Source organism: Neophocaena asiaeorientalis, unplaced genomic scaffold (genome assembly GCF_003031525.2).
Source record: "Neophocaena asiaeorientalis asiaeorientalis breed wild unplaced genomic scaffold, Neophocaena_asiaeorientalis_V1.1 scaffold828, whole genome shotgun sequence".
In the NCBI taxonomy this organism is placed as follows: domain Eukaryota; kingdom Metazoa; phylum Chordata; class Mammalia; order Artiodactyla; family Phocoenidae; genus Neophocaena; species Neophocaena asiaeorientalis.
Genome location: NW_020175443.1, coordinates 2,574,594 through 2,602,526, shown reverse-complemented (window position 1 = coordinate 2,602,526; position 27,933 = coordinate 2,574,594). Strand labels below are relative to the sequence as shown.

The 27,933-nt window shown below is 43.1% G+C and overlaps 2 protein-coding genes across 3 annotated transcripts in view; one reads left to right on the top strand and one right to left on the bottom strand.

Moving 5' to 3' along the window:
• The first annotated feature begins 7,864 nt into the window (after window positions 1-7,864).
• Window positions 7,865-19,049, top strand: LOC112415133 (solute carrier family 5 member 4-like). Its single transcript, XM_024767953.1, is given in 7 exon segments — window positions 7,865-7,870; window positions 9,245-9,280; window positions 9,282-9,350; window positions 11,117-11,176; window positions 12,550-12,654; window positions 17,374-17,479; window positions 18,988-19,049. Coding segments are annotated over 7 exon segments (444 nt in total).
• Window positions 19,050-23,135: 4,086 nt separating this feature from the next.
• SLC5A1 (solute carrier family 5 member 1) overlaps window positions 23,136-27,933 on the bottom strand; it is a 53,673-nt gene continuing 48,875 nt past the window's right edge. For both annotated transcript variants that reach the window (XM_024768030.1, XM_024768032.1), the window contains exon 15: window positions 23,136-25,217. In XM_024768030.1, the coding sequence (XP_024623798.1) occupies window positions 25,000-25,217 (218 nt within the window). In that variant the 3' untranslated portion in view covers window positions 23,136-24,999. The remainder of the gene's footprint in view (window positions 25,218-27,933) is intronic.

The window sequence follows — 27,933 nt, the reverse complement described above, 5'->3', positions numbered from 1 at the left end:
AAAGATCCCTAGAGTCAGATATCAGGACATGTGCCAAGGGCAGAAGAAGAAGGCAGGCTGGTGGCTGATGACCCGAGCATGTGAATCTAGCATCTCCAATTGGAATAGAAAAGAAAAATCTGGAAATAAATATGTTCCCTTAGTTAAACCTTCTATTCCTTTTTACCAATTTTTACTGTGTGTGACTGTATATATCTTTAAGTTGCCACAAATATATTCACAATGATAAATATACATTAACCGATTGTGTAGGTCCAGTCATTTTAACTCATATTTTTTCTCTCTCATTTTTAATGCTCCTGAATAGCACACGCTATTGTCAGTTGGAACCCAGCCCTTGTCTTTTCATGGGCCAGTTAAACAGTGCTCTGTGAGTTCCCCCAGGTGCTGGGTGAGGTTGGGGGAGCTCAGAGTTTGTGTCTGAAGCACTGTGTGAGCTCTGTGGCTGCTGTACCACACTGAGCAGTAATAATCGCGGCCTCCTCCTCAGGTTGGAGCCCAGAGATGGTCAGGAAGGCCACCTGCCTGACCTGGAGCCCAAGAACCACTCTGAGACCCCTGTTATATTATACTATACTATACTATAATATAGATTGCATATTATAAATTGTATATTATATATAATATGATATGGTATAATATAAATTATATATTGTATCATATATATAATATTATATAAAAATGATGCCTTTGGGGATCCAAAGAAATAAAATTCTGAACCACAGAAGACCACAGACCAAGCTAATTATTTTAGAACCAGTAAATCTCAAGAAAAATTGAATAGGGCTCCCAGACTTCTGCTGAATAATTCATAGATCATCACCTATGACTCCACTGATGCCCCTCCCAGGGGGACACAGCTGCAAAGTCCCCGATGGTGAGCAGAAGTCTCCTGCCCTCAAGCTTGGGGTTCATCCTCCTGGGAGCAGCTGAGAGCAGACTACCCACGATTAGTCCCACAGCACCCCCTGCTGGTTCAAGTTGAACTCCCTCTCTTCCAAAGACCTGATTAATCCTGGGGCTTTTCTTGTTCTAACTGGGTTACAAGAGTTTGCAATGCACATCGTTTTCATGACACCTACCTGTCACACGCTATCCTAGCCTTAATGTTACAACAATTAACACAGCCCCTTACCATATGGCTCTTTATATCTGGGTCTCCTGGAGAAGGTAGAACTTCTTCTAGTTCTAAAGGGATAGCAGAAAGGACATCTTAAGGAGAAGAAATAGAAGGCATAAAACCTCTGCATCATTTAAGGTCAAGGGACATCCAGGAGGTGGCAGAAGTCTGATGTGTGTGCCAACCGCCGAAGGTGGTGAGGTGGGGAAAGCCTAGGCAGATGAGGAAAGGAACAAGAGAGGCTTGTGGTGGGGGAGGGGAGGGTGCTTTATATGACAGGTGGCAGACAGAAGGCATTGTGACTTCAGCAGGGAGATGAGGACACAGGAGGTGGATGGAACCATTCCCATGGACTAACCCAGACTCATATATATGCAAAAACAGTTTTCAAACCAACTCTTCTCTATAGATCTCCCAGAGAAGGCAGTAGAGCTTGTTCCTCTTCTGGAGTAATAAACTAATAAAGTTACTTTACCAATTTTTTCCAGACTGGTCAATGTTCAGCAATTGTATACCCACAGGTCTCTGAGGTGTCCTCGTACCCAGATTCCCTCCTCCTCCTTCTCCCTGTCCCTGGGCATGAGATGAGAGTATGTGAGTGCAGCTGCTGGAACTAGAGAAGCTGAAGACACATAGCCTAGCAGAGCAAGGGCTTCAGAAGGAAGGGATGCAGCACCTTGAGCCTCCATCCTGCCCACAGGATGAGGTAGGAGCTCAGAGGGTCAAAACTCCAGGACTATAGGTGGAAGACAATGTGATGCCCAACAGAAACTTCTCACTCAGAAAGAAAAATGATCCAAAGGAGACCTGCTGCTTGATGGGTTTATTTATTTGGTAAAGGCAAGTTATAAATATGTGTCCTTTGGTGGGAACTAACCAAGTCCTTTCTCTCAGGCAGATTTCCTCATGCTTTATGAGGGTCTTGGACTCAGGTTCACAGAGCTCTCTAGAAAGTGACTTTTTCTTGCCTTATTCTAAGGTCGATCTTTAAATTATTTTCCTAGTGAGATACAGCTGTGCCGCAAACTTCTTTTATGTTAAATTAAGGTTTAGTTAACTTAGCTCTACTCCTACTTTCCTGTATTGGGACCCATTCGATTTTCCTCTCGGCTCCTATTGAGGCTCTTATTTCATCAATTTTACTTCTTGTCCTGCATTTAAATGGTCAGAAATGCACACAGATGTTGCTTGCAGAGCAGAGGAAAGGACAGATGTGCACAAATGCCTTACGCAGGATAGGATCTCTGGGAGAGTGTGGGAGGGAGCAGTAATGACCTGATGAGAGGTCTCAGTCTGCAGAACTCCATTATAACCATAAGATGACCAGGAAAATGGTGGACTAGGACATTTCAAGATTTCATTCCCCAACAGAAACATCAAAAAAACAACCAGAACATTGTGGGAACAATGGAAAACAGTCAAAGGTTGACAACAATCAAGCAAATGTTCAACAAAGAAAAAGACATCTTCAAAATGGTATGGGAGTTCATGAAGTGACATCAGCAAGATGGTGGAATAGGAGGTCCCTGGCTAGTATTCCTCCTCAGAAATAATAATTTGGTATCCTTCCACGGGCAAAAGTGCCTTTGGGAATTGTGTGAATCCCTGATGGAGTCCAAGACCAAGGAGGGAAATATTTAGAAGGTGAGCCCATGCCCAGGTGGCTGACTCACTGATTGGAGTCCCATCTACAGACGTGAAAACAGATCAGAAAAAGCAGTTAACAAAATTCAACACCTTTTAATGATTAAAACTCAACAACTCTCAACTCTCATACTTCTCAGGTATGGAAGAAACTTACCTCAATGCAATAAAGGCCATATCTGACAAGCCCACAGCTAACATCATACTCAATGGTGAAAACCTGAAAGCTTTTCTTCTAAGATCAGGAATCAAACAATGGTGCCCACTCTCACCACTCCTATTTAACATAGTACTGATAGTCCTAGCCAGAACAATTAGGCAAGAAATCCTAAAATTTAGAAAATCCTAAAGACTCCACACACACACAAAAAAAACTGTTCAAACTAATAAATTCAGTAAAGTTGAGGATACAAAATCAACACACAAAAATCAGCTGCATTTCTATACACTAAATGAACTATCTGAAAAAGAAATAAATGAAACAGTCTCATTTACAATAGCATCAAAAAGAATAAAATACTTAGGAATAAATTTAAATTTAACCCAGGAAGTGAAAAATCTGTATACTGAAAACTATAAAACCTTGATGAAAGAAACTGAAGAAGATATAAATAAACGGGACGATATCCCATGTTCATGGACTGGAAGAATTAATATTGTCAAAATATCCACACTGCCCAAAGCAATCTGTAGATTCAATGAAATCCCCATTAAAACACCAATGATATTTTTTCACAGATATAGGGGAAAAATCCTGCCACAAAAGTTTCCAAATAGACAGGGGCTTCCCTGGTGGTGCACTGGTTAAGAATCTGCCTGCCAATGCAGGGGACACGGGTTCGAGCCCTGGTCCAGGAAGATCCCACATGGCATGGAGCAACAAAGCCTGTGTGCCGCGACTACTGGGCCTGCCCTCTAGAGCCCGTGAGCCACAACTACTGAGTCCGTGAGCCACAATTACTGAAGCCCATGCACCTAGAGCCCGTGCTCTGCAACAGGAGAAGCCACCACAATGAGAAACCCGGGCGCCGCAACAAAAAGTAACCCCTGGTCACCACAACTAGAGAAAAGCCCGCATGCAGCAACAAAGACACAATACAGCCAAAAATAAAATAAATGAATCTTTAAAAAAAAGTTTCCAAATAGACAGAGAAATCTTGAGAAAAAAAGAACAAAACCGGAGGCATCACACTTTAGGATTTCAAACTAAATTACAAAGTATAGTAATCAAAATAGTATAATTCTGGGATAAAAAGAGACACATCGACCAATGGAAAAGAATCAAGAGCCCAGAAATAAACCGGAGAAAATGGTCAGTTAATCTTTGACAAAGAGGCCAAGAACACACAATGAAAAAGGATAGTCTCTTCAATAAATGGTGCTGGGAAAAGTGTATACCATATGCAAAAGAATTAAATTGAATCCCTATCTTACAACATGCAAAAAATTAACTTGAAATGGATTAAAGACTTAAATGTAAGACCTGAAACTGTAAATTCCTAGAAGAAAATATAGGGGAAAATCTCCTCGACCTTGGTCTTGGCAGTGATGTTTTTGGACATGACATCAAAAATCCAGGCAAGAAAAGAAAAACTAGATTGAGACTACATCAAACTAAAAATTTTCTGCACAGCAAAGAGAACAATCAACAAAATGAAAAGGCAACCTACAGAAAAGGAGAAAGTATTTGCAAACCATATATCTGGTAAGGGGTTAATATCTAAAATATACAGAGAACTCCAACGCAAAAGCAAAAACAAACAACCTGATTTTAACATGGGCAAAGATGGGACTTCCCTGGTGGTCCAGTGGTAAAGAATCCATCTTACAATGCAGGGGTTGTGGGTTCAATCCCTGGTCGGAGAATTAAGATCCCACATGCTGCAGAGCAACTAAGCCGGGGTGCCACAACTACTGAGCTCATGCACCTCAACTAGAGCCCGCGTGCTGCAAACTACAGAGCCCACATGCTCTGGAGCCCGTGCGTCACAACTACAGAGCCAACGCACCTTGGAGCCTGCACACCACAACTAGAGAGAGAAAACCCCCATGCCACAACTAGAGGGAAGCCTGTGCACCACAGGAAATATCCCACGTGCCTCAACGAAGATCCTGTGTGCCGCAACTAAGACCTGACACAGCCAAAAATAAAAATTAAATAAATAACAAATCTTTTAAAAAATAAAATGGGCAAAGGACCTAAATAGAAATTTTTCCAAAGAAGATGCATGAATTGCCAACAGGTTTATGAAAAGATGCTCAACATCACTAAACATTAGGGAAATGCAAATCAGAACTAAAATGAGATATCAGCTTATACTTGTTCGGATGACTGTTATCAAAAAGACAAGCACTTAACAAGTGTTGGCAAGAATCTGGAGAAAAGGGAACCCCTATGCACCACTGGTGAGAATGTAAATTGATGTAGTCATTATGGCAAACAGTATGGACGTTCCTCAAAAAATTAAAAATAGAACTACCATATGATCAAGCAAGCCCACATCTGGGTATATATCTGAGTCCTGAGAATCACTATCACATGCTTTTAGGTTGATTCATCCATTGTCAAAACCTCTGACCCGGGTTTCCCTGGGGGCGCAGTGGTTAAGAGTCCGCCTGCCGGTGCAGGGGACACGGGTTCGTGCCCCGGTCTGGGAAGATCCCACATGCCGCGGAGCGGCTAGGCCCGTGAGCCATGGCCGCTGAGCCTGCACATCCGGAGCCTGTGCTCCGCAACGGGAGAGACCACAACAGTGAGAGGCCCACGTACAGCAAAAAAAAAAAAAAAAAAAACCTCTGACCCAACCCACTCCACAGCCCTGCCCCAACCCTTCAGTATGCAGTGCTCATAGAATCACTTCCCCTTTCCTGCATGGGCCACCACTGTCCTGATGTGTAATATAAAGCTTGATTTATATTACCTGTTCCAAAGAAACATAGAGCTTGGGAACCTAGGAAATGCAAAATTACTTCACCTCCAAGGGATATAACTCTTTGGTCAGGAATCTTATCTGCTCTGTAAGGGACCCTTACCCCCTGTCCTCCTGACTCTTTTCTGGACCCTTCACATCTTTCCTTCCCCACTTTCTGTCTCCTTTATCTCTCCCTAATCCTCACTCAGCCTGGTCAAATCTTCTTAAAGACCCTGTCTTTCCACTCAGTAACACCCCACTACCCACCTCCAATTTTACCCCATTTCTCATCTCTCACCACTCCTTCCCACACTCCACCTGGTCCAACATGACTGCTGGAGGGCCGGGGTCTCAGAGCTTCAGAGAAGAGATTTAAAAGTCCTCCTGGCCAGGAGATGGCTCTGATAATGCTCCCCACCTGCTCAAGCCTGATCATTAACCCAGAGCTCATATGAGAAAACAGCCATCCCTGGGATGGGGAAAACAGTTCCTGCAGCCATGGCCGGCATGTTAAGCCCCAGCACTGTGACTGAGACGCTGGACCCTCCTGAGATATCAGTGCAACCGAAATGCTGCCGACATCTCCGTCATTGTTGTCTATTTCGTGGTGGTGATGGCTGTTGGGCTGTGGGTATGTAGGAGCTTAGTGGGGTGTTCAGGGTGGGCACACGTCTTGGGGGGAAAATTGTCTGAGAGAGGGAAAAGTGTGATGTGATGAAGCTGAGAGGACATTACCAGCTGTCACAGGTTTCATTGTCCTTCTCTCACAGTCATTTTCCCATGTGTGACATCAGTAATGCTTGCACTGAGCTAATTTATTCTTCTAACAACCCCATCGTGTGAACGGGGCCAGCAGTGAGACTTCAGACTTATTCTGTTCAGCATCTCCAGCACCTGGCATAATGAATAAAGATGTTGTTTTATTACCTCATTTATTTTATGTTCCTTTGCTCACTTTCTAACTTAGTTGAGTTGGATGCTTAATTCATTTACGTTCGGACCAGGGCACGAACCCGTGTCCCCTGCATAGGCAGGCGGACTGTCAACCACTGTGCCACCAGCGAAGCCCCATTCTTTTAAGTCATGACCTGGAGGCTGCAAATTTTCTTCCAAGCACAATTTTAGCGATACCTCACACTGTTTTCATCAACGAAAATAAACAAAACAATTAGGACAGAAGTTGAGGAATATGATTTCTTAAAGTTCCTTAGTTTCTATGAAGATGTGATTTTGAAGTCTTATAAAAATTCGTGCTATATCACAGTTTCCAGGATAATGTTTCTCTTTAGGAGTGCTGGAAAAGGTCACTTCCATCAGCACCCTGGCCAGAGCATCTGGGGCATCTCGGGGCACCTGCTGACATTTGACCCTTACATGTCTTCCCTTCTGCTCAGGCAATGTTGAGGACTAACCGGGGCACTGCTGGTGGCTTCGTCCTGGCTGGTTGAGATGCGACTTGGTGGCCAGTGAGTGGGTCAGAGCTTCCTGGAGATAAATTTCCAGTGTGTGTGTTTAAGGGTAAATCAGCATGGGGAATACTGATCACTTGTGAGGTGCACTGGTTGCCTACTTGCTGGTGTCTCTTTTTCTAAACCCCTGACCTCAGAGCTCTGCCCTGTCATTCCAGTAAATAATAGTACATCAACAATTATGAGAATAGATGTAGTGTGGCATTTGGGAAGAGTCAGTCTGGCTCTGCTTCATATTCTTTAATCCTGGTCCTCATCAAAAATCTTCTGCCTTGGCTCCTTGTGATCCCCAGCACACTCCTTCCTTGGTCCCAGCCCTGAGCTAATGCTGCTGCCCTCTTGTTTGGATGCATGTCCCTCTCTGCTTCCCTCCTTCAACACCCAGCTCAAGCCCTGCTTTCTCTGAGAAGCTTCCCCCTGTACAACCACCGGCATGTCTAGTCCTTTGTTCTAGGCAGTTATGATGTCAGATATATGATGGCGGATATGTGCTCTATGCAGTAATGATGGTGGTCGAATGGTGATGCCTCTTTGATTCTTGCCCAGCTGGTGTCTTCCTTGCTGGGTCTTGATGTCTGGCTTCCTTAGCAAGAGTGCCATTGCAGCAAAGGGTGCATCTTCTCCTCTGAACCCATACAGTGTCATCAGTGGGCTGGGTACATGGGTATACAGTGGGTGCTCAGCACATGCTTCCTTCACAGATCTGCTGACTAGGTAGTATGAAGGTAAGTAGAGATTAGGAAATGACCTGGCCAGGTGGTTGAAGACCGACTGCAAGCTCAAAATGGGTATTCATCATGGTGTCCAATCAGACAGTGCCTTCTTAGGACTGTTTTTATGAAACATTCAAGGCTCAACCAATCCCATAGCTACAGACAAGCTCAATCCCATCCCCTGTCCCCAAATACCTGAAGAGAAAAGGTGATCTTACAGAGGGCTAAGAGGTGAAAACGGGAGAAAGAGTACAGCAAGGGTCCCACACTTCAATTCAGTTCTGGCAGGACTAGTGCTCACCCGTGCTCACTCAAGAGATCTCTCTTGATTGTTGAGACTTAAGAACAGTAGACAACATGACAGAAGGGGAGGTGGATGAGAAGAGGGTCATTAGGGTCAGGAGGATGGAGAGGAATTCCCTCCTACCCAGCTTTGGAGTCCTTGAGGCTGACTGAAGGGTCCGATGGGAGGTCTGGCAGTTCTTGGCCAAGGACAGGCTCAATTCAGAGCATCCAAGTAGATAGATTAATGTTCCTCTAAGGAGGGGGTCAGAAAGCTTTTCCAGGGACTTCCCTGGTGGCGTAGGGCTTGAGAATCCACCTGCCAATGCAGGGGACACGGTTTTGAGCCCTGGTCCGGGAAGATCCCACATGCCGTGGAGCAACTAAGCCCTGTGCCACAACTACCGAGCCTGCACTCTAGAGCCCGCAAGCCACAACTACTGAGCCCACGTGCCACAACTACTGAAGGCTGCTCTCCACAACTACTGAAGCCCGCGTGCCTAGAGCCCGAGCTCTGCAACAAGAGAAGCCGCCAAGATGAGAAGCCCGCTCACTGCAACGAAGAGTAGCCCCCGCTCGCCGCAATTAGAGAAAGCCGGCACACAGCAACGAAGACCTGACAACGAAGACCCAATGCAGCCAAAAATAAATAAATAAATAAATTTATTTTTAAAAAATAAAGAAAGCTTTTCCATAAAGTGCCAGACTGTAAGTATTTTAGAGCTTATGGGCCATTCAGTGTGCTGCAACAACACAACTACTGTTGTAGCACAGAAGCAGCCTTAGTCAATATGTAAAACAAATGAGTGTGGCTGTATTCCAATAAAACTATCTGTGGACACTGAGATTTGAATTTCCTATAATTTCACATTTCACAAAATATCATTCTTCTTAAGATTTTTAAAAACTATTCAAAAGTATGAAAACATTCTTATCTACCAACCATGCAAAAACTGGTGACTGGCTAAATTTAGGCCATGAGCTCTAGCTCGCTGACTCCTGCCCTAAGGAGAAGTGATGGAAACATCTCAACATTCACCTGCTTTCAAGAAGTCTGATTTGGGACTTTTAACTCTGATCCTAGTCTGTTTTCTTGGATTCCAGCTAAACGCCTCTCTCTTTGCCAGTAATATCGCCAGTGTGCCACTTCGTGGGGTTGACAGGGATGGGAGTGGATTCGGGAATTGCCATTGCAGCATTTGAATGGAATGTAAGTGGTATCATAAGCTTTTTTCTTTAAATCAGAACTCTAGGTATGTTTGTCTGGGAGTCTGTATAGGACAAACTCCTCTTTGGTTTGATTTCTGTTTCTCCTTTTCTTAACCCATCCCTTGATAAACCTCAGGGCCTTCCCTGTGTGGCCCATTCTGCCTGGGTCATTCCAGTCACATCATTCCCCACCTCTGAGATTTCACTAAAGCAGTTATTCCCACCAGGAATGTCATTTCTATATCATTTAATCCCCACTATCACTTGACCTCCTTGATCATTTTAGCTCTCACTTCTATCTCTCCTCCCTGAGCTATTACACTATATATCCAGTTCTGAATTAGATGCAGGAAATTTAAAAATGTAAAAGTAATGATCCCTTCTTTTGAGAAGCTTATATCCCAGTGAGAGAGACAGATAAACATTCACTACAGTGTAGAAACTACAAAGAAAGAAGTATGCATGCAGTCTTGAGAGACCTCGCACAGAAGGAGCATCCATCCTAGATGGTGGCTGGGACTTGGCACATGTCCAGGGAGCTTCCTGGGCCTGATGCCAGATGGATGAGTAGAAATTGACCAAGAAAGTGATAGCATAGTAAGGAGTGAATGATTTAGAGCTAGTAGATGAAACTTCAAGACTTGGTGATTAAGTTCCTAATTGTTCTACTGCCATCTCAGCAGTAGAAGCTGTGTCTTCTTAATTAGATCCTAAGTTCCTTAAGTACTAGGGACGATTTCCTCTCATGTCACTCACACTACCCCATCATCCAGCATTTGACTGAGCACATGCTCTAAATATTTCTTGAGTTGACCGAGTTTTTTCAGGTCTAGTCTCTTATCCTTTCTAGTGTTTGCACATGCATATATATGCCCATCAGTCAGAGGGAGATGCTTATGTGGAAGAAAGTTGGATCGTAGCAAATGTATAAACAGACCATCACTGGATAGACTCAGAGTGACCTTATGTCATCACAAATAACTGTGCCCCTCCCTTGTTGAAGATTTTGCCCCTAGTTTTACTTTAGTAGTATCAGAGACTCCAGAATGGACCCAGCCTCCACACATGCCCTATGGTCTGAGTTTTGTTTTGATAGTGCCATGCACTCCAGGAAGGGGCCAGCCTCCAGAAGTGTGGACAAAATACCCTATGGTCCCAGTGGGTGTGATTAACAGGTTGCTGAGAGCCTGGCTCTTTTAGCCTGTGACCCTGGGCTTCCTTAATCTCTGCGAGGCTTGGGTTACCCCTCCATAAAACAGGAATAACTGTGCTTATCACATCTGCCTCACCTGGTGTTGTAAGAACAGCATGAGTGATATAAGTGAAGGCTCTTTGCAAACATTAATATTCATATAAGACTATACCATTATCATTATTATATATGGCAAGACTTGGGGGCAGTCACTGGGAATATTCTTCTATCTCTAAATTTCTTTCTCATTGGTTTGAGAAAGAAATTCCTGACATTCAAGAATAATTCCTTTTGGCAAAGATTGTATGGCCTTCTAGTGGTCCAGCTGAGCTCACATCTCTTACTCTTTGTCTACTTTTCACCATACATCTTTTGTCACATCCTGAGCCCCAGGAAATGGTGACCTCTGAATCATGGAAACAGAGGTAAGGGACCCACAGCTGTCTTGGGATCATAATTGGTTGAGTGGGACAGGATCCAAGTAAGCATTTTATTTTCAGACTCAGAGGTCATGAAGTGAAAAAGCCCACAAGCCAAACCTCTCTAATTTCCACTCTGTTCTTGGTTTCTTGTAGGCCTTGCTGCTGTTGCTGGTCCTAGGGTGGTTCTTTGTCCCCATATACATCAAGGCAGGGGTGAGCATCCGCAGGTGTTCTCTGGTGCATTTTTCAAGCATTCATTTATTCACTCATTCTTTCTGCAAAGTCATGAAACCTGGGTAATATCATTAGTCCCAGGATTTCTGGGCTTACATTTACATAAGACTGCTAAGTGCTGCTGGATCGCTCTTGAAAACGGCTGCGATCCACTGTCCTCTTGCTGATCACTGTTGTGGGGGTTCCCATTTTCCCACATTCTCACCAACACATGGTATTTTCCTTTATTCTGATTTTTGCCATTCTGATGTTTGTAAGGTAGTTTGTTGGTTTTTTAAATGAGGGGTTGGAAATACCATGCTCTGGTGGCTCCCCTTCAACTTCAGTGTTGTCAACCAACTAGGGCACTGCTCTGCCTCTCTGAGCCTAGCTCCCATGCTTATTCCTTCTGCAGCTGGTGCGCAGGCTGAGGGGTGTTATATCCTGGGATAATTCCTGGGATGACGGTGTCCAGGGGTCAAGCCTTCTGTCTAGTACCTCTGCAGGTCACCATATAGTCCCTCTTTGCTCATCCTGAATCCCTTCTAGTGCCAGGCTTGAACAAGCTCTGCTCTCCTTGGTGTAAGAATACACACCACAGAACTCATGCATGTGTTCTTGGACATAGCTTACCATCTTTGAGGGGGTTCTGCACAGTTTCTGAGCCCCAAGAATTCCCCTTCTTGCTTTTGATAATATTATATAAATGTTTAGTTAACATTCTTTTATACTGGGGGAGATGAAATCATGAGCTCAAACTACTATGAAGGAACCAGAAAAATGCACCTTTTAAACTGATCACATAGCTGATCTCGTATTTCGGTAATGATAACCTCAGATTTTTCTCTACATAAGAGTTAATATAACTGTCTTTTTTTCAATAAAGATAATCACATAAATATACACCTGAATATATATCTGCAATTTGTTGAATTATCAATTTATTATGTAATCCTAATTATGGTTCATTATTTATATTGTTTTTGCTAGACTGCAACATTATTGGTGAAAATAATAAAAAATATTTGTTGAGTGTCTACCATGCATTTGGTATTGTGGTAGGTATTTTACATCTACCTTCATATTAAAGCCCCACCTTACAGATGAGAAAACAGAGGTTCAGAGAGATTGTCATTTGCCAAAGGTCACATTTCCAGTAAATGTTGGATCTGGGAACAGATCCCAAGATTGCCTGATTCCAATGCCTGTGTGCATTCCAGCCTTGCTGCTTTCCCAAGGGACTGTGCCTTTCCCACTTGTGTCTTCCCAAGGTGCCACACACAGTCACCTGTCCACAGGTGCTTAATAAATGTTGAATGATCTGAATGTGCGGGACCCTGAAGGTGAATCCCTGCTGATGTCTGTCTCTGAAGGTGATGACCATGCCAGAATATGTGAGGAAGCGGTTTGGTGGGAAGCGACTCCATATCTACCTCTCCATTCTCTCCCTGTTCATCTGTGTGGCTTTGAGAATCTCAGTGAGTTCAATGCCCTCCTGGCATTTTAGCTTCATGAGGGATGAGAGTGCTAAGATCAGAGAGCCTTTAAAGGTCAAGCCATATAGATGTTTTAAAACTACATGGGGTCTCTCTACCAAGATTTTATGCAAAAAAAAAAAAAGGAACTTCAGAGACCCTGCATTTGTGGAGTAAAAGAATTACATGTAGGGCTTCCCTGGGGGCACAGTGGTTGAGAGGCCGCCTGCCGATGCAAGGGACGCGGGCTCATGTCCCGGTCTGGGAGGATCCCACATGCCGCGGAGTGGCTGGGCCCATGAGCCATGGCCGCTGAGCCTGCGCGTCCGGAGCCTGTGCTCCGCAACGGGAGAGGCCACGGCAGTGAGAGGCCCACGTACCGCAAAAAAAAAAAAAAAAAAAAAGAATTACATGTCACGAGAGGCTCCAGAGTGCAAACCCACCCTTTCATTAAGGTTGTGGGAAAAAAAATGGATGTACAGAAAGATCGGAATGTCTCATTCAAGTAGCACAGCTATTTAGTAGTAGAAACGAGGATTCTCTGGCACCCTGGCTCCCTCCTGCACAATAACCTCTTTATTCTCTTTGTCAAAGCCAGTTTAGGTTTACTTTTTCCTTTTCAGCTTGATTATCTGACATGTAGACCAGAAGGAAAGTGTTTTGTATTATTATACTGACTTTGCTTAAATGTACCCTATTTTATCTGAGATCGCCCCTACAAAACAAATGTCACAAATAAGTGTTAAAAGAATTCTGGAGGGCTCCCCTGGTGGCGCAGTGGTTGAGAGTCCGCCTGCCGATGCAGGGGACACGGGTTCGTGCCCCGGTCTGGGAAGATCCCACATGCCGCGGAGCGGCTGGGCCCGTGAGCCATGGCCACTGAGCCTGCGCGTCCGGAGCCTGTACTCTCAACAGGAGAGGCCACAACAGTGAGAGGCCCGTGTACCGCGAAAAAGGAAAAAAAAAAGAAAAAACAAAGAATTCTGGAGAGAGTGTGGAGAAAAGGAACTCTCTTTCAGTGTTGGTGGGAATGTAAATTGATACAACCACTATGGAGAACAGTATGGAGGTTCCTTAAAAAACTAGAAATAGAACTACCATACAATCCAGCAGAAGCTCACCATCCTTATTGCTCCTCTGTTGAGTTGAATCATGACTGGAAGTAAACCAGTTGCTTAGATTAAATGGCATGAGCCTTTCTAATGCAACGTGAGTATTTCCCAGCACTTATTATAAATTGTTGAACTCCATGTCAGGGGGAACAAGATTCCTATTCACTAGGAGTTCACCACGTGGTTAAGGGTGTAAGAATTTTACACATGAAATAGCACTTTGTGACAATATATGCAAATATACTAAACTAAGAGCTGGACTAGGGTGTGTGGACAAGTACAGGAAATGTGCTGCGGACCAGGAAAGAGGGTGGTAGTCCATGCTGGGTGGAATTGGAATTGGAGGTCATCCTCATTGATGGAGGTTGGGGGCACTTAAGCCCCAGGACAGAAAGGTGAGGAGAGCCCAAGGGAGGCAGAGGAGCCTGCAGGTGTCCGGGGCTTTATGCTCACATGCTCCTCAGGTGGGTGGGAGTTAGTGATCTCCATTCTCCCTGGCTCTGACATCTAGAGCTTTATGATCCTAAAGAGCATGAACAAGGTGCTGGAGCAGAATGACGTGGCCAAAGGGGCCCCCAAGGGATGCAGACTCTTGGAGTGGATGGTTCCTGCTTGTGGGGAGGGGATGGAATATTGGGGAGCTGAATGAAACAGCAGGGAAGGCCAAGAGCATGAGTGTGACTGTGCAGGGTCTGCTGTGGTCACCTGGAAAGATTCAGTGGCAGGAGTCCATTCTTACCTACAAGGTTATGGTGGTTTGGGGTGGGGGTTGTTTTTTTTAATTAATTAATTTTTTTTTTTTGGCTGTGCTGGGTCTTCGTTGCTGCGAGTGGGGGCTACTCTTTGTTGCAGTATGTGGGCTTCTCATTGTGGTGGCTTCTCTTGTTGCAGAGCATGGACTCTAGGCACACGGGCTTCAGTAGTTGTGGCACACAGGCTCAGTAGTTGTGGCTCACAGGCTCTAGAGTGCAGGCTCAGTAGTTGCGGCACACGGGCTTAGTTGCTCCACAGCATGTGGGATCTTCCTGGACCAGGGCTCAAACTCATGTCACCTGCATTGACAGGTGGATTCTTAACCACTGCACCACCAGGGAAGTCCCTACAAGGTTATGTTTTAAGTGGTATTAATAATCTTAGATACTACATTTTGTGTACTATTACACTCTGATAACAGATTCTGTCCTGGTTATTAAACAGATCAAACTTTCACAGTCCTCCCCTGCTCCAAGTTTTAAAAAGATCATCTTGTTCACTGGTTCTCAACCTCCAATAATACATATACTGAGAATCATTATATGTATTCTATCAGACATCATGCACCTTTACCCCTAAATATTTCAACCTGTATGCCTTAAAGATATTGATATTCTTTTAGAAAAACACACTGCAAATTTTTAAACCAGGAAATTAACTTTGATACAAACTAAGGTTACTAATATGTAACCTACAGACCTTATTCAGATATGACAATTGTCCTACTAATGTCCTTTAAAAGCAAAAGAAAATCCTGAATCATGAAATGCTTCCTTTTTATGAGAAATATTTTATAATTATTGTGAATGTAATTAAGTCCACTGAATTATACACATTAAAATGGCTAAAATGGCAAATTTTATGTCATATATACATATATTTACCACAATAAAAAGTCATTAGTGGGACTTCCCTGGTTGTCCAGTGGTTAAGACTCTGTGCTCCCAATGCACAGGGGCCGGGTTCGATCCCTGGTCAGGGAGCTAGATCCCTGCCGCATGCCGCAACTAAAGATCCCTCATACTGCAACTAAGACCCTGTGAAGCCTAAATAAATAAATAAATATTTAAAAAATAAAAAGTCATTAGTAATATAAGCTGCTTATTTATAATTTCAAGACTATCAATTTAATGCCTTACTTGTACTATATAAGAGAAACCAAAGTCAAGGAATTCATAATACAGTAATGTGTGTTTTCATATGTAAATAATTATGCATGAGTACACAAGTCGTAATACTGTGCTTAAATAATTGTACATACAATGTACATCGGTATGAATGTGACAGCCATAAATGCAGACAGATGCAGGTATGTTTCATGGCAACTCAAATACAATGAGTAACAACTCAGTAGGTGATATCTTTTCTGAAATGATAAATAGACTTTTTGTAACTATCCAATTATGTAAAAAGTCCAATCTTCCCTCAATTTACACAGTAATTGCATTCCTTGAAAACTCAGTGATAACAACATTGCAGAAAGTACTTTGGGTTGGTAACACAGAGTTAGGCTCTAGGCTCAGATCATCAAGAACAGGCTTTTCACCAAGACGAATGTCTGGTGAGATGATAAAATACCAAGTTTTATTTCAAATTTCATGGGGGAAAAAAAAGCAACCATCTCCTATTATACACCTTCCAAACCCAAGCTCTACACAGAAACCTACCTCTAATTCTTCTGATTCTGAATCCTGCTGCCTTATCCTTTGCCCTGACCTCACTCATGCTTTCCTTTCCCTTAGATTCAACGATCCATCTTTATAATCACTCTTTAAGCACATAGCCTCAGTTTCTTTGCCTATCTCCACTTTCATTGAACTCCCCTGGCAAAAAGTCCAACCCTGGTTGAATCCAGCTTCCCTCTGACTCTGTGCCTGTACCCAGAGATTTTATTTCTGAGTTTCTAACATGCTTACATCCTATTTCTCAGGTTTTTGTTTGGGTTTGAGTTTGGTTTTTGATATGAAACCTGGGAGGATCAGAGTTGAAGAAACACCTGTTGTGTTGAAGAAAGATCAGAGAAGCTGGGAAGCACAATTTGGGGCTATAGGGGTGCCAACAGAGCTGGGTGGACATGACCTTGCATCTCAGGATCCCTCTGCAGGACTCCCTGCTGGCTTCTAAACCTCAACCAATAGTCCTTTTATCTGTGTTTCTTTATGATTTTCTCCCTGGTCCTCTCAATGACTATTCTAAACCATCCACAATGTTTTTACCTCCTGGACCTCTGCCTCTTATCAGAAAACCTCATCTCTCACTTTATCTAGAAAATTTAGGCATGAACCAACCACTCATCCCTCCTCCACCCAAATAACCTTGTTCTTACCTTCTTCCCACTACTCTGAGGATGAGGAGTCTTCCTTTTTGTCAAAGGCCAACCCCTTGACCTCTGCCTACTCTTGATCCCATCTCTTCTCAATGCCTCTGGCTATTTGCTTCATAATTACCCTCCTCCCATCATATTTTACCTATTACTTTCTGTTACCCCAAGCATGCTCAAGTATCTTCCTTCCTGGCCATAACCATTCCTCTATTCTGTATCTCCTCTATCTACTAGTCTAGTCTTTATTGTTGTTTCTTTGCTGACCATCATTAAAGAGTATTCTACACAAGCTATAGTGCAAACATTTCTCACGTTCTGTTCAATCACTCATTATTAGCCTCGATGGTCAGTCCAGTAATTGATCCTCTGAGGATGAGATCTGGCTTCTAAGGAGTTCATAATTGGATTGCAGAGATGACATGTATACTATAGTAAATATTAGTGACATGTATACTATAGTAAATATTAGTCACCAGTGAAGAGCTAAGTGACGCAGTGCATGTTTCTTTTCCATCCTGACTATTCCCTCTTTAGTCAGACATATTTTCTGGAGTCATATTCATCACACTGGCCTTGGGATTGGACCTTTATCTGGAGATCTTCATCCTCTTGGCTATCACTGCCATTTGCACAACCACTGGTGAGTCCATTGCATGTTTGGCTCAGTCACGTTACTTCTGCTGATCTCACCCCAACCTGCCATTAGCATCCTCAGTGTTAGCCTTGTCACTGCCATGTAAGGGTATCCGTTTATTTCCATTGTAGATTCAAGCACAGACCCAGAAACACAGCTAGAGCAAAGAAAACAGAATCCTCAGTATTTGGTGTGAGCACCTAATGATGTAGTGAATGGGATGGGGTAATGGTGACTGGGCCCAGCTATGTGTTTGGTACGCAGAGTGGCATTTGGAACCCAGTGTATCATACACATGGGAGGTCAGGATAAAATAGTGGCTTAGACCTGAGACTGGCAAATCTAAGGCAGGGCCCAAATGAATACACGATGCCAGGGCGCAGAATCAGGAAAGGAAATTGGGGCAGTGGGTTGGTTGTAGGAGGAGATGTGTGGTAATAGTTCAAGCAGGCTTTCATGAACCAGATACTTTGGTGTAGCACCTCATGCATACTAACTTATGAAAATTAAACTATACCAGCTCAGTTGGAAAAATAAAGAAAAAGTATAGCTGGAACAATAAAGATAGTCCTGAAGCCATTTTAATCCTTTGAGCACATGTTTCAGAGTAAATGAAAGTTAAGTGTATAAATCTCCTATTTTCAGCATCCATCCTGTTTCCCCATGACACTCTCATGAAGGAAATATCTTGTTGACTGAGACCCTGTGAGCCTAGAGTTGAAAGAAAAGGTTTTGTTGTTTGAACAACACTGCAGCAAAACACAAGTCAACGACTATATCTAGCTCTTAACTAATGAAACAATGAAATATTCTGACACTAGAGCAAAAACGGTTCTGCCCAGTTTTGTTTTGTTTTGTTTGTGGTACGTGGGCCTCTCACTGTTGCGGCCTCTCCCGTTGCGGAGCACAGGCTCCGGACGCGCAGGTTCAGTGGCCATGGCTCACGGGCCAATCCGCTCCGCGGCATGTGGGATCTTCCGGACCGGGGCATGAACCCGTGTCCCCTGCATCGGCAGGCAGACTCTCAACCACTGCGCCACCAGGGAAGCCCTCAGCTACTGTTTTGATAGAGATTTCCTTGAGTGACAGAAGCTCTCCCAGTCTTTTAAAGTTGACTGTGCTGGGGGCCTCCTTCAACTCCTAGCCGGGCTTGCACTGAATCTGACCAAGGTGAAAGCTTAGGGTCTTCTCAGGTCTTTTCTAAGCATGTGTCTTACCCTGGTCATAAATATGGCTTTCTAAATTCCCCATTATATACGGTTGTTTTTGGATGTCTTAATTTCCCAGAGACACTTTCCCCAGATTTTGCCTTAGGCAGTCTGTTGTGTTTTGACAACACAAGAGTCTTTGCAAGTTTGGCTTGCAGTGTTTTCAAGATTTTCCAGTCTGAGTTCAGAGTTAGGTAAAACAGAGCTGCACCTAGTGTCAGCCCTTCAGGTAGCCTCCCAGACAGGTTAGAAGAGGCATACACAATAATTTGTGAATGTGGTCTGCTCTGCTCTCTCTGGAACTAGGAAAATGGTTCCACACTGGGGACATGAGCTACCCCTACTTTAAAATTGGTGCCAATTTATGACTGGTGCTGCTTTAAAACTGCCACCACACAGCGAGAGGGTAAGGGAAGGGCAGTAAGATTGCCACAAAATCTTCCTACCATTTTGTAGTGACTTTTTCTTGATTCCATGCTTGTTTGGTCGCTATAAACTTTTATAAATCATTTTCCATAATTCTCACAAAATTGGTTCTGACAGTTTCTGCTCATTTTTCTTTCTTTTTTTTTAAACATCTTTACTGGAATGTAATTGCTTTACAATGGTGTGTTAGTTACTGCTTTATAACAAAGTGAATCAGTTATACATATACATATGTCCCCATTCTGCTCATTTTTCAATGTTTCTATTGGGGGATGAGAGTTTGGAGTGGCCTACTCCACCGTATTGCAGACATCATCGTTTTTATGATCTCTTCCTGATTTCTTTTTCTTTGAAGACTTTTTAAATTCTTTGTCCTTTTTTCCCTAATAGTTTCCTGCTATCTTTTCCTCGTTGATTCGCAGGAATTCTTTGAATAGTCTACCTACCAACTGCTTGCTATTTTTTGTATTACTTCCTCACTTCATGTTCTGCCTACTCTCTTTCTGGAACGTCAAAGAGATGAATGTTGGCCTTCCTGGGTCCATGTCTTCTGAATTTTATTTCACAGTTTCTATCACTTTACCTCTTTTTAGTACGTTTTAGGATAATTCATGGGCTTCATATTTCCATCCACTAAGGTCAGCTCTGTCCATTCTGCTATTTAGCCCATCTTCCAAGTATTCTGTTTCAACAAGTTAAATTTCCCTTTTCAATATCTTTGGGTAGATAGTATAGTACAATATTAACAAACTGGAACTCAGAAGTCAGGACCATGGCCCTGGAGCAGTCAGAGTTGTGGTGTGAGAATGAGAGACAAGGAATGTAAGCCTGTAAAAACAGCTTGTGCTAACTAACATCGTGGACATGGTGTGAAAACTTGTTCTCTAAAATCATAGACTGAGAAGCTTGGCTATTTGAAATGATATCAGTGAGAATGAAATAGCTCACTCTTGCCTGATGGCTCTGAGTCACACAGGTCACTAACAGAGAAACAGTCTCGCTTTCCAACCCAGGCGCAGAGCTTCAGATAGGGGTCTTCAGACATAATATTCCACATTTAACTTTGAATTTCCAAGATAACAGGAACCCTGGGTCTGTTTCTTAGACCAGCCTGTATATTAACCCCTTTACACACTCTCTCTGTTTTACTTTGAGCCAAACACAGTCTCACCTAAATTTTCCCTAAACTCCACACTTCCTCCAAATCCCATGGTAACTCTATCTCTTCCTCTATTTGGTGAGAAGCTGCACTTCTGCTTGATTGTCTCCCTTGCTGAAGCAAGTTGAATCAACCTAGCTTTGTGGGGCCATAGGTGTGTTCCTGGCTTCAAGAGGGGTCAGAAAGTGATGAAAAGTGGTGTTGGGTTCACTGAGTAGAAAATATGGAGTCTGCAAGATGGCTGGACCAGGTGAATGACTATTGAGGAGACAAGAATGGAGACAGAGAGAGAAGAAGAGAGGGTGAAGAATAAGAGAAGGTTAAGAAGAAGGAAGGTTGAGAAGAAGACAGATAGTCTTGTAAGGAAATGGAAATGCAATTCCTGATCAAGAGTCTGTCTGATAGTGCCCTATAGACCTTTGAGACAGCTAGGAGAAGTGGATCTGTTCTAATAATGTAGGTGTGGGGTATGGTATGGTGAAGTCGGTGCAGCCACAAGAGAAGAGAACCAGGCTTGAAAGGCAGAAGTTTATTATAGTCACAGATCCCAAAGAGGAGGGCACTGCATGCCATGCAGGGCCACAGGGGGAAGCACCACTGTCAGTCAGAAGGCAGAAAGGAGCAAGAGGAAGGCCTAGGCCACAGACTTTATTGGGGTTTCTGCAGGAAAGGCAAGGCAGGGCAGGTAAACAACTTAGGATTGGCTGGTTTGAGTAATTCTGGTGCGCTTTGGGCTATTGAGGTGGTCTCTAATTGCCAAGTACCTGGCCCTGGGATGATTTAGGACAGAGGAAATATTGCCTTGGTGTGTGAGAGTTAGATAAGGAGGTGACTGGTGTATAGACATGATTGGTTGGTCAGTTTATGACAGATGTGATCCGGAACAAGCACTTTGCCATCTCTCCCCAATCTGCAAGGCCTCCAAATGCCAGAGCATCAAAGTACAGAAAATAGGAAAATATAGTTAATATACTTGACCCTGTGATAAATGCCTATCAAACTGACAAATGCAGAATCTAAGAAAATGCAGAACAGGATCTAATCCCCTTACAGATTATATTAGTTTGCTAGGGCTGCCATAACGAAGTACCACAGACTGGGTGGCTTAAACAGCAAAAATTTATTTTCTCACAGTTCTGCAGGCTGGAAGTCAAAGACCAAGGTGTCAGCAGGGCTGGTTTCTTCTGAGGCCTCTCCTTGGCTTATAGATGGGCAGTCTTCTCCCTGTGTCTTCCCATGATCTTCCCTCTGTGTGTACCTGCATCCTGATCTCCTCTTATAAAAACATCAGTCATATTGGATTAGGTCCCACCCTAGTAATCTCATTTTAACTTAATTACCGTTTTAGGGAGCCTATATCCAAATACAGTCACATTCTGAGGTACTGGGGGGGTTAGACTTTAACAAATGAATGCGTGGGAGAAGAGAACACAATTAAGCTTATAGCACAGATAAAGTTAGTTATGCATCTTATGGATTTCCAAGTCATGGGTTCCTGTGGAAAAAATAATCTAAAGTGGATGTCATGCAGCAAAAGGAAATAGAATTACAAACTGAACGTATAGGGCCTGAGGGTGAGGGAAGGCAGGTGGGGCAGCGCCTTTGGGTGGCTGGATCACAGAGGTTTTCAACAAAGAGTTAATGAGAAAGCATCTGCTGCTCCCAGGACTCAGGCACCTTGACTCCTGGACTATCAGAAAATAAAGCGAAGCACCAGCATTCTAATTTGAATTTTCTCCAATCTGAAATATCTAGTGTTTAGTTTGACAATTTGGCCTTTGAGTGTGATCTAGGAATGCAGGTCCACTCAAGGACCAACTTCTCTCAAGCTGGGGGTGCCCTAGAACCAGAAAGCATCATTATCCATGTCCTGGGAGTCTTGGAAGAGCCCTCATAGAAGAGCAGAAGCTCCTCTGACAGAAAAAGCTGGCTGGGTCAGGGATGCAATGTGGAACCCGGGGACTGAACACCACTCACCTGAATCCTCCAGAGCTAGTCAAATAATGCTGCCCCATTAACCTCACCCACATCTCCCTAATTCCATCCCCACCAACCCATCAATGCAATGGCATCTCATTCAAACAACTTGGTTCACCGAAATCCAACTTGGAGTTTAGAAGAAGTACTCTTCGGGCTGAGTTTGGGGTAATGTTAAAAAAATCTCTCTCCTGCAACTAAGTACACACATGTTTTTCTCCCAAGGTTTGCCTTCGTGAAGCAGAACAAGCTGTAGCATATCTTTTAGGAAATGGTGATTTCAGTACTAGGAAAAAGTGGGTTCTAGTGAGTTTCAGAGGTAGAAATTTTTTCTCGTATACACCAATGCCTGACTCAGTTATATGGAAGTAAGAAATGCTCCCAGGTATGTCAAAGTCCCCAGGACCAACGTCACTCTGCAGAGAAGGAGCTTTATCTTCTCATTTTGAGAGATTCCTTTTAAAATGGTCACCCATACTTAAAGAAGCTTTATTCCTGACAGTGCATGGTTTTTCAGTTCTAAAATCTAGCATTAATGAGCAATCACTCTGCACCATAACACACACCTTCCATCTGAGGAAACAAATAGCTCTTTCCTGCATCCCTGAAATTATTCTAGTATAGTTTATCACTTACTGGGCCCTGGTTACCCAAGTGGTTCAGTCTGTTCTAATGGGACATTGTACATCGAAGGTAGTTACTCACCTCATGTTTACTAGTGGTTTTCAAGTGGAAATCATCTCCAAACTTTGCTACTTGTTGTTAAACTGTTCAAGTTGTTAGATTCTATTCTCAACTGTCCTGGCTCCTGCTTCCTAATCCATATCTTGTACCAACAAATGCTCACCACAGACAAGGTCAGTATTTGTCTAGAAAACAGGAAATCAGGATGTTATGGTTTTTTAATGTTTTTATTTTTTACCAAGTAATAAATTTTAATGTAGAGGACTAAATGCAGCTTAATATTACATCTGCTTGGCATCTTTCATGTATGTATCGCTCATCCTCTTTTCAAAGCAACCTCGTCACACCCAGAGGAGGTAGGTAGATGCTATGAGCACCATGGTCCCCATTTTTCAAAGAGAAAAATACAGAGTTGAGACAAAATAATTTACCACAATATATATAGTGAATCATTGACAAGGTCAGAAACAGAATCTAGGACAATCTAGATACTTTATGATGCTCCATCCACTAGCTTTCAATTCTCTCCCTTTATCCTCTCAAAGCTCAAAAATATCACAAACTCCCCACAAAACTGAGTACTCTGAGTAATACTAGCCATGTGAAATTCTCCACTTTTCCTTGTTTTCTGCCTAGCTTAAGGGGAATATGAGAGCACATCAAATATTTTCTTTTCCTTTCACAAGAAGTAGCCATTCTTTACCTGTTGAACCATTTTTATACCCAAGGAACCACTCTCAGCTCTTTTCTAAGCTAGCCTGAAATCAGTCAATACTAACATCATGACTTCCACAGGATTATATTACAATATGATTAAGATTCCACAGGTGGAACTAAAAGAAATAAATTAATTAATTTTAATTTAAAACATTTCTCCCTAGGAAACAGGTAAAACAAGAAATAAAAGTGTTGAGTGCTACCACCTGGAACAGAGACCACCCACCCCAAACTTGGTCAATGGATGACCACCAATCAAGACACCTAAGAAAAGAAGAGCTGTGGTCACATGAACTCACAGGGAGGAGGATCTCTGGCTAAAAGTTTCAGTGTTTCAGGAGAGTGTGGCTGCTTTGAGATGACAGATGCCCCCAAGAGGCATATGTGCTCTATTTTGTGACACTGAGTCAGTTACTAAGCCTGTATGTCAATATCAGCACCATGAGGAAGAGGAGCCTCTGAAAAATGCACCCCAATTCATTATAGTCACCAGAGTGTGTACTCTGTGCAGCCATAAGGTTAACCAAAAATAAAGCAAGCATTTATTAACAAATACCCACATCATTCATTCAGTCCACAAACATTACTGAGTGGCTAAGACAGTCCAGGCACAGGAAATGCTAAAATGAATGAAATCTCAACACAAAGAACTGACAATGGACACTTTTAAGAAAACCAGAAAATCCCCTTGACTCGGAATTATCTGCTTTCCCCGCTGGCCTGAGGCTGGAGCCTAGGTCCCTCCCTTTGGCAGTAGTACTGCCATGTCCAGGCCCCTCCTTCAAAGAGCAAACACCCAGGAAAGGGACCCCATCAAGTTCACATCCTCAGCTTCAACCTGTTCATCAGTTTATCAGATTGATCTTTCCTGTACCAGGAAAACCTTGACAGGGATATCATGAGGAGGTGGGGAGATTTTTCTTTTAAAAAAAAAAATGAAGCGGGAAGTTAGACAGGGAAAGTGGTAGGAACCAGGGAGACCACAACTCTTAAAATAATATTCAAGAGTCACAAACAATGTTGACATGCTGAATCTACCTGAGACAAACTTGCATCAGACATCACCTTGGTCTGCCTTTTCCTAGACATCAGACTGCCTTTTCCTAGACATCAGACTGAGTGGAATTTCCTTCTGCAGCTCCGATATGTACAGATGATTGTATCACACTGGCCTCAAATACATAAGTTAACAGCAATTTTTCTCTAGCTAGCCTGTAATTACAAATGTACACATTTATCAACTGGGCAAACTTTAAAACTAGCTGGTGTCCCTTCAACACTGCAGAACGGGATTAAAAGGAGACAGAATAAAGATCCTAGCCTTCACAAGCACAGCCTGCAGCAGAAGGCAGGACTCAGGCAAAATATCCATGACAGAAAACGGCCACGGTCAGCAGGATAATGCCATTGATGTTCACTATCGTCCTCCACAAAGGCTTCTCCGAGGTGTCTGTCATCTTCAGCTTCATGGCTGCCTCCTCGTCCTTTGTCATTTTGGGACCCTTCTGCTGGTCCAGACCACAAAACAGGTCATAGGCCCGCCTGAAGCATCCTTTTTTCTCCTCAGGAACTTCTGTGTCAAGGGAAAAGCATAAAAGGATTGTTGGATACAGAAGCAGGAGGCACCAGAAAAGGTTTCCAGGGGAGATGCCATTCCATGAAACATCTGCCATTTTGCAGACATTTCCCAGTTTTCTTGTTTGCAGGAATGAAAATGGTACAAATTTATGTTTGTATAAACATAATTATAAGATGATGTTAATAGATGGATTCTACATCCTTATGATCAGCTTGCCTATGTTTTATCTCTGTTGGGCCCAATGTAAATACATTTTGATTTAGAACAGTCAGAATCAAACAGGAAATAATAGTTTATGAGAGAGAAATGTTAACAATTGGCTGGGGACTGTGACGTATGAAGAACATGGAAAACCCACCTCCCAAACACAGAAACTCACGTCTGTTTGCTACATCACTGAAAAGCAATGAGATTGGCATGACTCAGGAGTGCACTGGCTACACCTGGAAACTCCAAGGCTTCACAGCAGATCCAGCCATGTGGTAAGGATTGGTCTGAATAGTCCCTGCTACAAGGCAGCAGTGATCAACACTTCCAGGACTTAAGATCTGATACTGCTGAGTTGAACCATCCAACTGACCTTGCCATTCAAAGTGGATGCCCACCAAGGGAACTAATTCTGTCTGCTGAGCCCAGGTGTGGCATTAGAGGTAGGCAGACCTGGGTTAGAATCTCAGGTTTGTGACTCACTAGATACAAAATCAAGCCCACTGTGTTTTCAGCACCATGGTCAGGGACCACTGCTCTCCACTCTCCCAGTTCTAAGAATCACAGACTTACTGAATTGGAAAGAACCTCAGTGGTCAAGCACATACATGTGTCAGAACTGGAACCAAAACCCAGCTTTATGGCCTTCTTTTTTTTTTTGCTTTTTTGAATTTTATTTTATTTATTTTTTTATACAGCAGGTTCTTATTAGTTATCCATTTTATACATATTAGTGTATATATGTCAATCCACTTTATGGCCTTCTTAATTCACCTCTCATATTCAAGTATACATAAAGTTGGATAAATAACACCTTCTTCATTAATAAGATTTCCTGAGAGAGTGCCCAGTGTGTAGTAGGGGTTAAGAAGTGTTAGTCCCCTTCCATTCCCTCTCTTTTCTCTCACACACATAAAAAAGATAGACAAACCTCCTTGTACCCCTCCATTTCAGTAAACTCTACCAAAATAGGAGAATGGGGAGGGATTAGCAAGGAGTTGGGCTCACTAACCAGCCCAAGTGAGAAATGCCTGGTTATCTGGGTCAATAAAAAGTTGGGTGGCCTTGAGAAAGTCTTTATGTCTCATTTTCCTCATCTGTAAAATTGGAAGACTTATACTTGCATTCTATGCCTTATAAGTATGACGCAGTGCTAAAATGTATTACTAGACTCAAGTACTCATAACTAAAATATGTTATGATCATATCAATATCAGTCATGATGACAATGGTGCTGGTGGGGATGATGATGCAGCTGCAAGTTTCCTCATGCTGCCATTTCTCAGAGAATGTTGAGGGTCACACCTGTTGCCTGCAAAAGCCCTCAAGAGATCTTCATTTTTTGAACTTTAATAGGGCAGAGTGTTCAGTCTGATTTCACCATGAGTTCAAGAAACAACAGAATTCAAGTGCTGCCAGGAACCTCAGAAGTCACTAAGCCAGTTCTCTAGTCAGTGTAGGAGTCTCCTTTATGGCATCCCTGTTAGATGCATACTTGCTGCCCACCCCTTTCCAGACAAACACAGTTAGAAAACTCTTCCTTAAGTATCAGTAATGACGGTGATAACTATAGCCAATTCTTATAGTGGAGGATTATCTTATTCAATGTTTCCAACAGTGCTATGAAGTGTAGCCTATCATTTAGAATACTTTTGTGAGGAACTTGACCTTTAGAAAAATGGAATCTCTTGCCCAGGGTAGTAAGTAGAGAATTCAGGATTCAACCTCAGTTCTCCCCAAATCCAAATACCACACAGTTTCTGCACTATCCTGCCTCCATACTTCAAGTTAAATTGCAAGAGTTCTTTCCACCCATCTGTCTTAAGCCTTCCCTGTGGTGCAGAGCTAATCTCTTCTTCCACATTAAAACATGCAAAATATGCCTCATCCACGTTCCTTTCAAATCTGATATTCTCACTCAATGTGGAGACATTTTGAGGGGTGGGAGAAGTAGGGGGCATGTTCACACCTGCCTGTCCCAAGGAAGCAGGAAGGGGCAGCATTTTTTAATACCATGGCCAGCTGCCTATGGCTCTAGGTTCCTTCCAGCACTTGCAGGGTTACATTTCAGAACTGAGAGGTCTTTAGAGATCTCAGAGCAGACTACATCAGAGCTGGGACCATAGGCAAAGCCTCTCCCTTCCTGGGCCTCAATTTCCATGTCTGTAAAATGAGGTGATAAGACCAAACAATCTCTAGGGCCCTTTCCAGAGCTAGTTCTATGAGTTTCCTGATGGCCAGATTCAGACCTTGATGTGCAGCATCCATGCTCCCCTTCAGATGGAGTGATGAGACCTCCAGCCCAGTACCAGGTAGAACACATATGACCTTGTGCTACCACACCTCTGCACACCACACATCACCACAACCATCCTCCATGTGTGCACCCCTCCCATCTAGGGAGGAAAAGCTGCAACACAGAAGTTGAGGAAAGCATTGCTCCATGATCAGGATAAGTCTCTTGGCATTGCCTAAGCATTATCTTACTGGACTTCCAGGGAAA